The sequence below is a fragment of the Lissotriton helveticus genome, chromosome 9 (assembly GCF_964261635.1).
Source record: "Lissotriton helveticus chromosome 9, aLisHel1.1, whole genome shotgun sequence".
NCBI lineage: Eukaryota > Metazoa > Chordata > Amphibia > Caudata > Salamandridae > Lissotriton > Lissotriton helveticus.
Window position 1 is genome coordinate 1,125,409,296 of NC_136070.1, and position 12,393 is coordinate 1,125,421,688.

General features: G+C 49.4%; 1 protein-coding gene across 2 annotated transcripts in view; it reads left to right on the forward strand.

Annotated features, from left to right (window-relative positions):
- SYNPR (synaptoporin) overlaps window positions 1-12,393 on the forward strand; it is a 734,696-nt gene that overhangs the window by 712,286 nt on the left and 10,017 nt on the right. For both annotated transcript variants that reach the window (XM_078661539.1, XM_078661540.1), the window contains one exon: window positions 9,706-9,897. In XM_078661539.1, coding sequence (XP_078517665.1) covers window positions 9,706-9,897 — 192 coding nt within the window. The remainder of the gene's footprint in view (window positions 1-9,705; window positions 9,898-12,393) is intronic.

The following is a 12,393-nucleotide window of genomic DNA, read 5'->3' on the forward strand; positions in this document are numbered from 1 at the left end:
CTTGGAGTCACTCTAGGGTCTGTGTTCAATAGATGCAGATCCAGTCTTTCTCACCCAGGCAAGAGTGTAGCAAGTCAGCACAGCCACAGCAGGAGTAGAGCAGAGTGCAGTCCAGCAGAGTGGCGGTCCTTCTGCATCACAGCAGTCCTTCTTGGCAGACTATGCACAGGTCCAGAAGTGTACTGAGGTGGTGATGTCTGAGGTCCTTCTTTTATGCACAGTTGTGCCTTTGAAGTGGGAAGAAGCTTCTAGATGTAAGCTTTTGAAGGGCAAATATGTCCTGCCTTCCCTGCCCTGGCTCCAGACTAACTCCTATCCTTTGTGTGGTGACAGGACACAGTATTATCATGTGTAATTGAGACTGGGCCCGGCTCAACCCTCCCATCATGCCAGCCATGGCCCACTTAATAAAACCTAAGCTCCCATTGTGTGTTGTTGTCTAGGAGGAATGCACAAAGTTCAACTGCCAACTACACCCAGTTATGTGACTAAGAGTGGCATTTTCAGAAGTGTAATTATATAATCTAACTTCACCATAAATGAGGATTTTAAATAGAGGCCTTGCAACAGTGAAAAAATGAATGTAAGAGTTTTTCACTTCTAGGACATGTAAAACATAAAGGTATATGTCCTGCTTATTAAATATATTGCACCCTGCCCTCTGGGCTGTCCAGGGCCTAGTGGTGACGTATATGTATTAAAAAAGAAGTTTTGGGCCTGGCAAAAGGTTTATTTTGCCAGGCCGAAATGGCAATTTAAACTGCACCCACAGGATCCGCAGGGGCAGGCTTGAGACATGTTTAGGTTTAAAGCATTTTATTGCATGGTTATAAACAAGGAAAGAATACAGACAATGTAAACTTGTCGTTGAAGAGGTGCTATTCAGAGTCTCCGTTCCATGAGTGCCATCAGAATGTCAGACATTACAATCAGAACATGTTGTGGAGCCATATGCTAGGTGTAAGGGCAATGACGACTAACACCAAAACCAACAACCCCCCCCTCAACTGCCCCCACCCTGCCCTCCCCCCGAACCTCCTCTACCTCCCCTCCCCCCCTCCCTCCGTGTCTCCCCCCCCCCGTTTGTGCTGAGCAAATGTCTCGCGTCTTCCACACCTCCGCGTTGGTACCTCGCCCCACATCACGGATACCTACACAGTAACTAAACCTGCGGAGTAGTCAGGGATGTCAGTCGCATGAGCCTGAGATATCGAGGGCAAGTAATTTCCTTAAATTCTGACTGTAGTAGGGTGAGAAAAGGCTGCCACAATTCCTCCAACTTGTCTACCTCGCCCGCCACCGTAAGGGACAGTTTCTCCATACCCAGAACGTGCCATAACCTGTGTAACCAGCCTATAATGTTGGGAGTGGTAGTGGTGCGCCAATAAATGAGTATGTTCTGTATCGCAGAACCCAATGCAATCGCTATCTGTCTACCCCTTCTGGACCTCAGAGGATACATCAACCCGTTAGGCAACCCCAATAGGACATAGGCGGGGAAGCGAGGCAGTTCAATGCCAAAGCACCGGTCAATCTCATCCAGGACCTCCTCCCAGTAGGGACCTAGCAGCGGGCAGTCCCACAGGATATGTGTCAGTGTGCCAGTATGTCCGCACTCGCGCCAGCAGGTGTCCGGGATGTTTTGGTTCATTTCATGCAGTCGTTGAGGAGTGTAGTACCAGTACGTGGTTATTTTAGTGAAAGTCTCGGTGAGCCCGGTGTGGTAAGCTGAGTGACGCGCGCTGTAGGAGATGTCGTCCCATTCCTTGTGGCTTAGTTCCCTCCCCAGTTCCCGTTCCCATCGGTTCCGACCGGGGTTATAGATGTGGAAGGGGGGGGGCTGCAACAGTTTGTACAGGTCCGAGACGAGCTTGGCATCCGATGAGCGTGTCGCCAGCCACATCTCGTAGGGTGTAAGTTTCCGGTCGGCCAGGTCCCGTACCGCCCGCTGCAGCGCCCAGTGGCGAACCTGTTGATATCGCAAACGTTCAGTCTCAGGCAGATGGTACTCCCGCCTGAGGTCCTGGAACGACACGACCCCCTCAGAACCATACATGTGAAACAAAGCGCAGCATCTGGCAGCCTGCCAAAGCGAGAACGCGCCAGGTTCCATCCCGGGTTGAAAGTCAGGGTTCCCAATCAAGGGCGTAAGCGGCGACGGGAAGGTGGTAAATTCCCGTGTAGCATTCACGGCATCCCACACTCTGAGCGGAACTTGCGTGACCAAGGACGCGTAGAGATTGGGGGGGCGATGAGCTCTGCGCATGAAGGGTATCTCTTGTAAGGTTCTGCCCGCCACTGCCTGGTCCTGAAACAACCAGTGCCTGTCAGATTCCCATTTGCTCCACTCCACAAAATACCTTAGTTGCGCCGCTTGGAAGTACTTGTGGAGATCCGGTATGCCAAGGCCTCCGGATTCCGGGGCTAGCGTAGACAGGGCTCTCTTAAGCCTGGGCTTGCGGCCCTGCCAGACAAAGCGGGCGATGTCAGCCTGTGCTTGTCTGATCCAGCCCTTCGGGGGCAGAAGCAGTAAGGCCCGAAACAAATACAGGACCTGCGGCAAAAGAGTCATCTTCACCGCGGCGATTCGCCCCAGTAATGACAATGTGCCCTTGTTCCAGCGGGACAATTCCTCCTTCATCTTTTTACCCAGTGCCGCGTAATTCGCCGTCACCATGGCGGCCAAGGAAGGTGCCAATAAGACACCCAAGTACGGGATCAGGTCTTTAGACCAACTCATGGGGAAGCGTCTCTGCAACTCAAGTCTCGTTGCAGTGGTTAGCGAGAGGTCCAGGGCGGATGATTTCCTCATGTTCATCTTGAAGCCCGCCACCGCGGCGAAGGCATCCATCTCGGCGATACAGGCCGGGAGAGCCTCCCCCGGGTCATCAAGCATGAGGATCACGTCGTCCGCGTACAGGCTGATGGTGTGAATGTAGCCTCCCATCTGGACTCCAGTCACCTTCGGGTTCCGACGAATCCTCTGGGCAAACGGCTCCATGTAAAGGGCGAAAAGAAGTGGGGACAGCGGGCACCCCTGTCTGGTCCCCCTTTCTATCGCGAAGTGTGCGGAGCTGCACCCATTCACCCTCACCACTGCTGATGGATGTTTGTAACAGTTAAATACGAGGGTGCGGAATTTCTCCCCCACCCCTAATTTGCAAAGCACTCTGTCAAGGTAAGACCAGCGCACCCGGTCGAACGCTTTCTCCGCGTCGACCGATAACAACATGCGCTCCCCAGGGACGTGAGAGGCCTTCTCTAGGACGTGTACCACTCTCTTAGTGTTGTCCACCGTTTGCCGTCCGGGGACAAACCCAGCTTGATCCGGGTCCACAAGGCCCGGCAGATATTGCGCTAGACGAGTCGCCAGAATCCCTGTGTAGAGCTTGAGGTCCACGTTTAGCAACGAGATTGGCCGATAGGAGCCACACTCAGACCTGTCTTTCCCAGGTTTGGGAATAACCGAGACATCGCACGAAGCAAGTCCGGAGGGATAGCTCCCGGTTTCGCGAAGGAGTTATAGAGACGCGTCAACAGTGGGACCAGTTCTTGACAGAATGTCTTGTAGAAGAGTGGGGTGTACCCATCGGGCCCTGGGGCCTTCCCATGTTTAAGACGGGAGATGGCTGCAATCACCTCTTCCGGCCGGATGCCCCGCTCCAGGTGTTCCGCCTGTTCCGGGGTGAGAGCAGGAAGCTCGATCGACTCAAGGTAATCAGTCTCAGCCAATGCTGAGGGCGGTTCGCCCGCGTATAAGTCAGCATAGTATCGGCGGAATTCCTCCGCAATCTGAGGGTCCTCCGTTGCAGTCGCTCCACTGGGAGTCGACAGTTCCGCAACCCGCTGACGCTGGTGTTTCACCCAGAGCTTGTTCGCGAGGAGGCGGCCGCACCTATCTCCACCGGTATAGTACGCATGTTTCAGGCGCACCGCAGCATATTCCGCCCTGTCCATGTCCAGCGCGGAGAGCATTTTCCGGGCCGCCTTAAGCTGCCACCAGACTCTGGGGGCCCCTGTTCTTTGATGCATCTGTTCCAGCTCCCGCACTCTGGTGGTAAGCTCATCCCGTTTTTGTTGTCATTCTCTATTCTCCGCAGACGAGGTGGCGATGAATTCTCCACGGAGCACCGCCTTCAAGGCGGCCCATTGCGTCGCGCGGGTGGTATCCTCATTGTCGTTATGGGACTGGTAGTCAGCGATCGCATCCCGTATCTGCTTCACCACCACATGCTTATGCAACAGGGCGTCCCTGAGGCGCCGGACTCCCCGAGAGGGTGACACCGGCGGCAGTTGAAAGGAACCCGTCACCGGGGCATGATCCGATAACGTGAGAACCCCCATGTCGGAAGCCGTCGCTAGTGCGGCTATCGGCCCCGTAACTAGGATGTGATCTAGTCTCGCGTATGTCTTATGCGCGTGGGAGTAGTAGGAATAGGCCCGAGTATTCGGATGTAGGCGTCTCCACAGATCATGCATGTCGAGATCACCTAGGTGGGAGCGACATAGGTGTGAGAACTCCCCGGTTGGCTGGCGCCGTCGGACAGTCTGCCAGCCATCTCTGGTGGTGCGTCGACGGGAAGTCGTGGGAGTGTCGGTGTCCGTCGCCGTGATCCCCAGCACCTCGCAAATGTCCTGAAGGGACCGGAGTTGGTGCAAGGTCCCGTTCCAGCGGAAGATTAGCCGGAAAGGATGGCCCCAGGAATACTGTGTGCCGTGTTCTCTCAAGAAGTCTGTGGCGATCTTGAAGGATTTGCGCTTTTGAAGGGTGATCGTGGATAAGTCCTGAAACAGCGCTACCTGATGACTCCGGAAATGCAGCGGTTGCCGACGTCTAGCTTTGCGTATGATCCGTTCCTTCAAGGGGAAGTCCGGCAGGAAGGCCAAGATGTCCGGGGCTGGCGCCGAAGCCCGTCGCGGCGGGCCTACTCTGTGTGCCCTATCAATCCTCACCGGGAAGTCTCCCGGTTCCCCCAAGATGTCGCGAAACAGATCTCCCAGGTAAGCAGTCACGTCCTCCCCTTCTTCTCCAGATGAAACGCCTCGGACTCTAATGTTGTTGCGCCTGGACCTATTCTCGAGATCCTCCACGTGGGCCTGGAGGTCAATCTGTTGATCCCTGAGCCGCAGAACCTCCTGCTGCAGGTGTTTTATCTCCTCATCGCGGGTGTGGCCAGTCTCCTCTACAGCTGCCACAAGTTCACCAAGGGAGTCGACCTCCCAACGCACCTCACGCACCTCTCCCGCCACCTCCTGTTTCAGCGCTTGAAAGTCCTCCCTGAGGGTGCTGAATAACGATTCCAGAAATGATCGGGTCACCGGGAGTTCCCCTCCTTCCGCCCCTCGAGAGCTGGATGGGGGGCTCGGGGCGGGCTGGTTCCTATCTTGCCTTAGAGTTGCTCTGCTCAGCATATCGGGTAAGGTGCGCTCACCTTTCTTACCCCCTCGGTTGCCAGACATCGTAGGAGCTGGAGTGTCCCTTGACGTGGAGGGTATCGAAAAGGTCCCGAGCCCCATGGGGCCGCGATGTGCGTGGCTGCACTCCTGATGTTGGGGGACCCTCAGCCTTTCACGAGGTCTCCACAGGGTGGGCGCAGCCGCACACCGCCGACAGCCAGGCACTACCCCCGCCACACCGTGTGGAGGAGAGCGTCCAGGGCCAGCGGCAGCTGGGCCACTCCGTCGTGTCCAATCCCCAGTGGCGCGTCACCCGGTCTGTCCCCAGCTCCTCTCGGTTAGATGCAGTAATTCAAGCCGCTTAGAAGAGTCTGGGTAGCCCCCACCGGGTTGCTGTAGAAATGGCGCAGGCCAAGCTCCTCCGAGGCCGGCACTTCTCACCGTTGCCCTCGCGCCGCCCAATGCACTGCCCAGGCTGACAGCTCATCACCCAGAAAGGCCTTCCCGGGGGGTTTCAGCTGGACAGTCCAGCTCCGGCGTCTTGTGTGGCGCAGGAGGGAGGGCCCCCATACAGGCAGGGCCCTGAGCTGAGCGTCGGCGCCTCCCTGTAGGCCCACCGGGGCCCGCTTGAAAAGTGTGTCGGGGCGGGGTCCCGTACCTTGCTCGGGACACTCCGGGCGTCTGGGAGCGCTCTCTGGGCACTGCGCCGATCCTCCTGACCTCGTGGGGCGCAGCGGAGGGCCTCAGAAGACGGCGCCCCAGGGTAGGCCTCTCGGTCTTCCGGATCCCCGGGGTCGCGTAGTCGGGTCTCCCAGGGTCCGCAGCGCGAGGCCCCGGTCAGTTCTCCGCGGGGCCGCCGCGAGATGCTTTCTCTCCGCCCCGGTAGCGGCTCGCTAGGGAGAACCTCCCTTCCGTCTGTCTCCGCTGCCCCACTAGGGCTCCTCTCAGCTCCGCCGGCGTGTTCCGCGGGGCGACCCGCAGGCGCTTTCCTGCTCGGCAGCAGGCCTCCCCTCCGGGAATCCACCAACCCGGCTCCGCTACGTCCTGAAGGGCACCGGGGATCCCCAGACCGCGCCGGCGCTCGGTCACCGGTGTTGGGCACCGCCTCCCACTGGATCCGGGGGAGATCAGCAGCAGCTGGCGGCACAAAGGCTCCGGGGTCTCGGGAGCTCGCGAGGAAGGCGTCCTCTTAGCTCGCCATCTTGGCCACGCCCCGGCTTGAGACATGTTTAAAGGGCTACTTAAGTGGGTGGCACAATCACTGCTGTTGGCCCACTACTGACATTACATTTAAAGGCCCTGTTCACTTATACTACCACTTTACTAGGGAGGTATTAGTACAGTAAATATGCCAGTTGGGTATGAGCCAATATTAGCATGTTTAGAGGAGAGAGCACTTGCACTTTAGCACGTGTTAGCAGTGTGAAGTGCTTAGAGTCCTAAGGCCAGAAAAACAAAGTCAGACAAAAATGGAGGAGGAAGACTAAAAGTTGGAGGGAAGGCCACACTAAGGTTGACAGGTTTAACACTTCCCTTTATGAATGTGAATGAAACATGACACACCCCCAGAAGATTAAGCATGCTAAATGTCTACCAGATTTCATGGGGATTCATCAAATGATGGAACAGTTATTGGCAAATGAACACGTAATTGACACTCCCTATTAAATGCTCCTTTTCTGACACATCTCCACAAATTTAAAGAGCAAGACTAATCTAAACATCTCAAATGTCAGGGAAATTCATCATACAGTATTCAAGTTATAGGCAAATCAAACATATACCTTACCATATCTAAAATGTAGCCTCATTAATCATATAGGGCTCAGGTTGTAGGCAAATCAAAAATATACCTTTACAATTCTAGAATGCAATGAATGAATGAATGAAAAGAAATTTAGAACGCGCAACTTAGCCCAAAGGCATCAAGGCGCCAGACAAAGCCAAATTTCACATCACAGGTCTCAAAGTTGCCAGGTCCATGGCTTAGGAATAAACCCTTTGGAAATGCCAACTTTTCAAATCCCTGCGGAAAAGTACCAAAGAGGGTTGTGCAACCAGATCGGACGGAAGGGAGTTCCAGAGCTTAGGAACCAGAGTGGAGAAGGCCCTCCCCCCCATCTGGCTTTGGAGAAGCTGGGCACTCGAAGTAGAATTTTTGTGGAGGACCGAAGGGCTCTACTGGGGAGATAGGGGACGAGAAGGGACCTAATGCCCTCTGACCCAGAGCCATGAATTGTGCCATGGGCCAGGCAGAGCAGCTTAAATGAAATCCTAGCCTGAATGGTCAGCTAGTGAAGATCTTTCCTGGCCAGGGAAGCTGAGGAAAGCCTGGGAAGATTGAGCAGCAGCCTGGCTGCAGCATTCTGGACAATCTGCAGACGATGTACAGAGCTCTTATTCATGCCCACATACAGCGCGTAACAGTAGTCCAGCAACCTCTTGATAAACAGGGTAGACCACTTTTTAAATGCTGATTTCTCAAGAACTACTGAAGGGATTTACACCAAACTAAACAAAGGCAATTTCTTGTGTACAGTTCTGACATGCTTGGTGTAATTCTGGTCAGCTGTGTTTTTTATATGAAGGAGCAAAGAATTGAACGGGAGTTAAAATGGGAAACGTACTGTTATTTTAGCCCTTCACTTTGTGGATCTGCATGAAAAATGCCACGAGGAACCCAACCGAGATGTTGCTTTTGTGCAGATTCATTGAAGGGTGGCAAAGTTGTAACGAAGACAAAAAATGCCTTTTCAATGGAACTTTGGGTTTTTCATAGTAAATGTTTTTAGATCAGTCAAATTAAGGCAACATTCGGGTGGTGACCTCAAAAGTAATGCTTATGATGCCGCAATATGTATCCCAATAAAGTAGCAAGACCTAAAAAGCCAAACACAATTTAATACCAATACATATTCAAGTGAATAAATAATATGATTGGGCAGATTTACAAAATAATAGATCAGCACAGCACAGAAACCAAAGCAGCTGCTCTTCGTTGTGCTTAGGGAAGAGAAGTACAGAACCATATTTAACACCTTGCATGCTCATGACGAGGTCAGCTCGTCATGAGCCACGGTGCCCGTGTGCTCATGACGAGCTTACGTCATGACCGTTGGAACGCTCGCATGCTGGGCTAATTTCCCTGCTGCGCGAGCACAAACGGGTGTGGTCATGACACACGAGCACTGTGCCTCATTACGAGCTGACCTCGTCATGAGCATGGGGGCGCTGTGCGCGCCACCCCTACCCCCAGCACAGCCGGGGAATATGCCCCGCAGGGAAGGGGTTAAAAATTATGGCCTGCTGATGCTCTGCTTATCTGCACTGGTTCTCTTTAAGGCTGCTGTCACACATTCACGTTTCACCATAGTGCAAAGCTGTGTGCATGTTGACTAGCATAGGTCTGGTACAGTACAAAATGGCATGCTTAGACAATTTATAAAATATTTCATTCAGTTGATATGTCTTATGCAATGAAGTCCACAAGCAATGTATGAAATCAAAACATTTCTCCGACTTCTGGTCTGCCTCAGGGGGGCATTTTCTGAGATGCTAAACCTGGTCTTAACAGTTTTAGTAGGTATGGGTTTCTGTCAAGAACAATGGGTGGTTGCCCTTGTGCAGGTAACACCCATGGAATGTCCTGTTGACGCAAAGAACTGCAAAGCATCGCAAAGGAGAGCAAAGCATTTTAGCTAAAAAAAAAGAGCACTTTGCTGGAAAGTAAATACCATATCACAATTTTGCACCACTTTGCATGAATTGCACCGGTGCAAAGTCTTGATAAAAATGACCTTTATTCTTATTTGTCTCTTACATAGTGTTAAGGGTAATGTGATATGTAATCTCATCTGTAAGATTATTTATGAAATTCGTAGTTGCATCTGTCACATTAAGGGGAGGTCCAGAGGTTGCATCTGGTGTGTAAGTTATGGTTTGCAGGTCTGTTGTGTGAGTTATAGATCCTAACCATAACTTGCAAAATTCAATGGGTTTTCAGAGTTAATTTTCAATCATAGCTCCCATTTAACTATTTTTTTCAGGAAATTATTAAGGGGTTTTAATCAAATATATGGTGATGTGTAATAGTCAAAACTAGCAATAATTTGCTAGTTATGCTAAGCTACGCAAATCGTAAATTGCGCCTTGCCATGAAATGCTTGTGAAATCATGCATGAACTCACTGATGACATTTCAAATTATATCATCGTTGGTATCGCTGATTATATATTAAAAATAGATGTTTTTCATGTCCACCATGTATGTCCACTACCAGTACTATTAATCGTTATTTTTATGTTTCAGGATTTCATAGTGACAGTGATCTTCTCCTTTATGTGGCTTGTGGGATCCTCTGCTTGGGCAAAGGCCCTGGCTGATGTTAAAAGTGCCACAGATCCAGATGAAGTGTTGCTACTGATTTCAGCTTGCAAACAACAATCAAACAAGTGCATGTCTCTCCGCCGACCTGTTATGTCAAGTTTAAACACTTCAGTTGTAAGTATACATTTAGTATTCTAAAGGTGCTTGTAGCTTTCATATCTATGTGTCGAATAACACCCATATCACATCTCATCCATGATTGTACCCAATAATTTTTATTGCTTTTTTATTTTGTTTCTGTTGTGTTTTTTGCACCTAATCTTCATATCAATTTTTCATTTCGTTCAATTACTCCTCACTCCATTGTGGCTCAAGGAATCCTGATGTCATGTCAGACATTAATGCTAATACAAAATACAGAGTTTTACAAGAAGGTTCAACAACAGGGTTATTTTTCACTGAAGGGCTCCAAGTGACATCTTAAACAATGCGAGCAAATATTAAATAGTTTGTGGCACGCTCTTACTTTTAATTTCACTAGACGGGAATGCTCTTCTTTTATAAGACTCTATATCATTTAACTTTCGAAAACATATTGTTTAATGTTATCTTCTTTTCTGCCCCTAAATTGGTACGTTTTAAAATGTTTAGTGACCTTTCTCAGCAATACCGTTTAATATTTTAACTGCAATACATTTGGGACCCATTCATAAATATGGGCCACCCCATAAATAAATATTTTTAAGCCTGATCACATGTCTTTTAAAGGGATTTTGTACTTTATTTCTAGAGCTTCTCATTAGGAGGCTAAGGGCTTTTCTTAGACCCTGGAGGATGCTCTGGCCGTCTGCCAGGGGATGGAGGTCTTGACTTACACCATGGTGAAGAACCATTCTCCCTGTTTAGAGATCACTGTCTGCCTGGTATGGACCTCAGCTAGAAATTGAACTACCACCAAGTCAGCTCCCTTAACATCAATGAACGTTTGTTGTGTGGAGGCCATTTTCCAACAGCCCAATTGGCAAACCTTTTTATTCAGAGAAACCAAGCTCCCAAAGTGAGAGTTGGTTTTGTCAAAAAATAAATGCTCTACATGTGCTGGGAGGTTTCTCCCTGTGTATGTAGCCTCTTACCATTTTCCCTGTCTATGTCACCCATGCATTGCACCACATGGCTGACACTCGGCGGGAATGAGTGATACACACTATGGGCCATATGTATCAACATTTCCTTTTGCGATTTCTAAATAGCGATTTTTAAGGAATCGCTATTTAGAAATCGCAAAATGGTATGTATGTAGAAATTCGCTTTTTTTTAGCGATTTCTTAAAATTCCTTAATTGCGATTAGCAAATTGCTAATCGCAATTAAGGAATAATTTCCCATTCATTTCTATGGGTCAGGAGGCCCATAGGAATGAAGGGGAAATTTGTGATTCGCAATTTGCTAATCGCAAATTGAGAATATTTTCAAGGGTGCAGGGGTGTCCAAAGGACACCCTGTTGCACCCCTGAAATCTGCATGGGTGCACGTGACGCACATACATGCCCTAACGGCATGTATGTGCGTCACATGGCACTTTGAAAAATGAAAAAATATGCATTTTGAAAGGAAAGCGCAACTTACCACCAACTAGAAGTTGGTGGTAATTTGCGATTCCTTAAGGCCAATTTGTGATTTTTTTGGGCTTCTTACATTGCATGTAAGGTTTCGCAAAATTTGCGATTCCTTAAATGCAATCGCAAGATAAGGAATCACAAATTTTGCGATTCCTTATCTTTCAAGCAGATTTCCTTGATACATATCATTAGTCCAAATTGCATTCACAAACGCCTGCGAATTTCGGCGTTTGCGAAGTCAATTTGGCTTGATACATATGGCCCTATATGAGCCCACTATGAGCCAGTTACTATCAGTGAAGCTGATGCTAATGCAGAAGTTCCCCCAACTTTAAATAGAGCGAATGAACCACAGTTTTGGCGGACAAGTAAGGCCGCTGGTTTACATCATTCCTCCCTCTCTGCCAAACCCTAATGAGGCCTTCAGTCATTTTAACTAAGTAGATGGTAAATCAATTGCTTCTTACTCCTCATTCTTCACATTGTATTGATCGATTTAGTTGACTTTCGCTTTGACTTTGCTGCCTATCCTCTTGTGTCCAGCTCCATTCCTAACCTGTCAGGAACACTTACAGTTATTACTTAACTAAAGCATGTATTTTGTAATCAAAGCTTTAAAATTGCCTAATGATTGAGCTTTCAACAATCAATCTTTTCTTCTTAGAGTTTCCAATATTCTTTGTTCCAAATAAAATGTTTCTGCATTTTTCAAGTCAATGTGTATCTGCATACATTACCCTTTCACTGTATCTTTTAAGCTTCTACTTGAATTCTTATGGGGTTATTTCCTATATTTCACACATTTTTTAATGGTACCTGTCATGGTATATTGTTACCATTATTATTGTACAGTTTATAGAGTGAAGGCAGCATTCCCGTCTATAAAACGCCCTTCCTTATTCAAATCTTCAATGTCGCATACACTTCTGTATTAATGTGCTGGTATTTTATTTGTTTAATTAACAAGATTTACTGTGTCTTCTTCATATTACAACCGGATATTAATTTGAGCCTCCTCAACAAGTCACTACCCGTGTTTGCATGTTATTGTC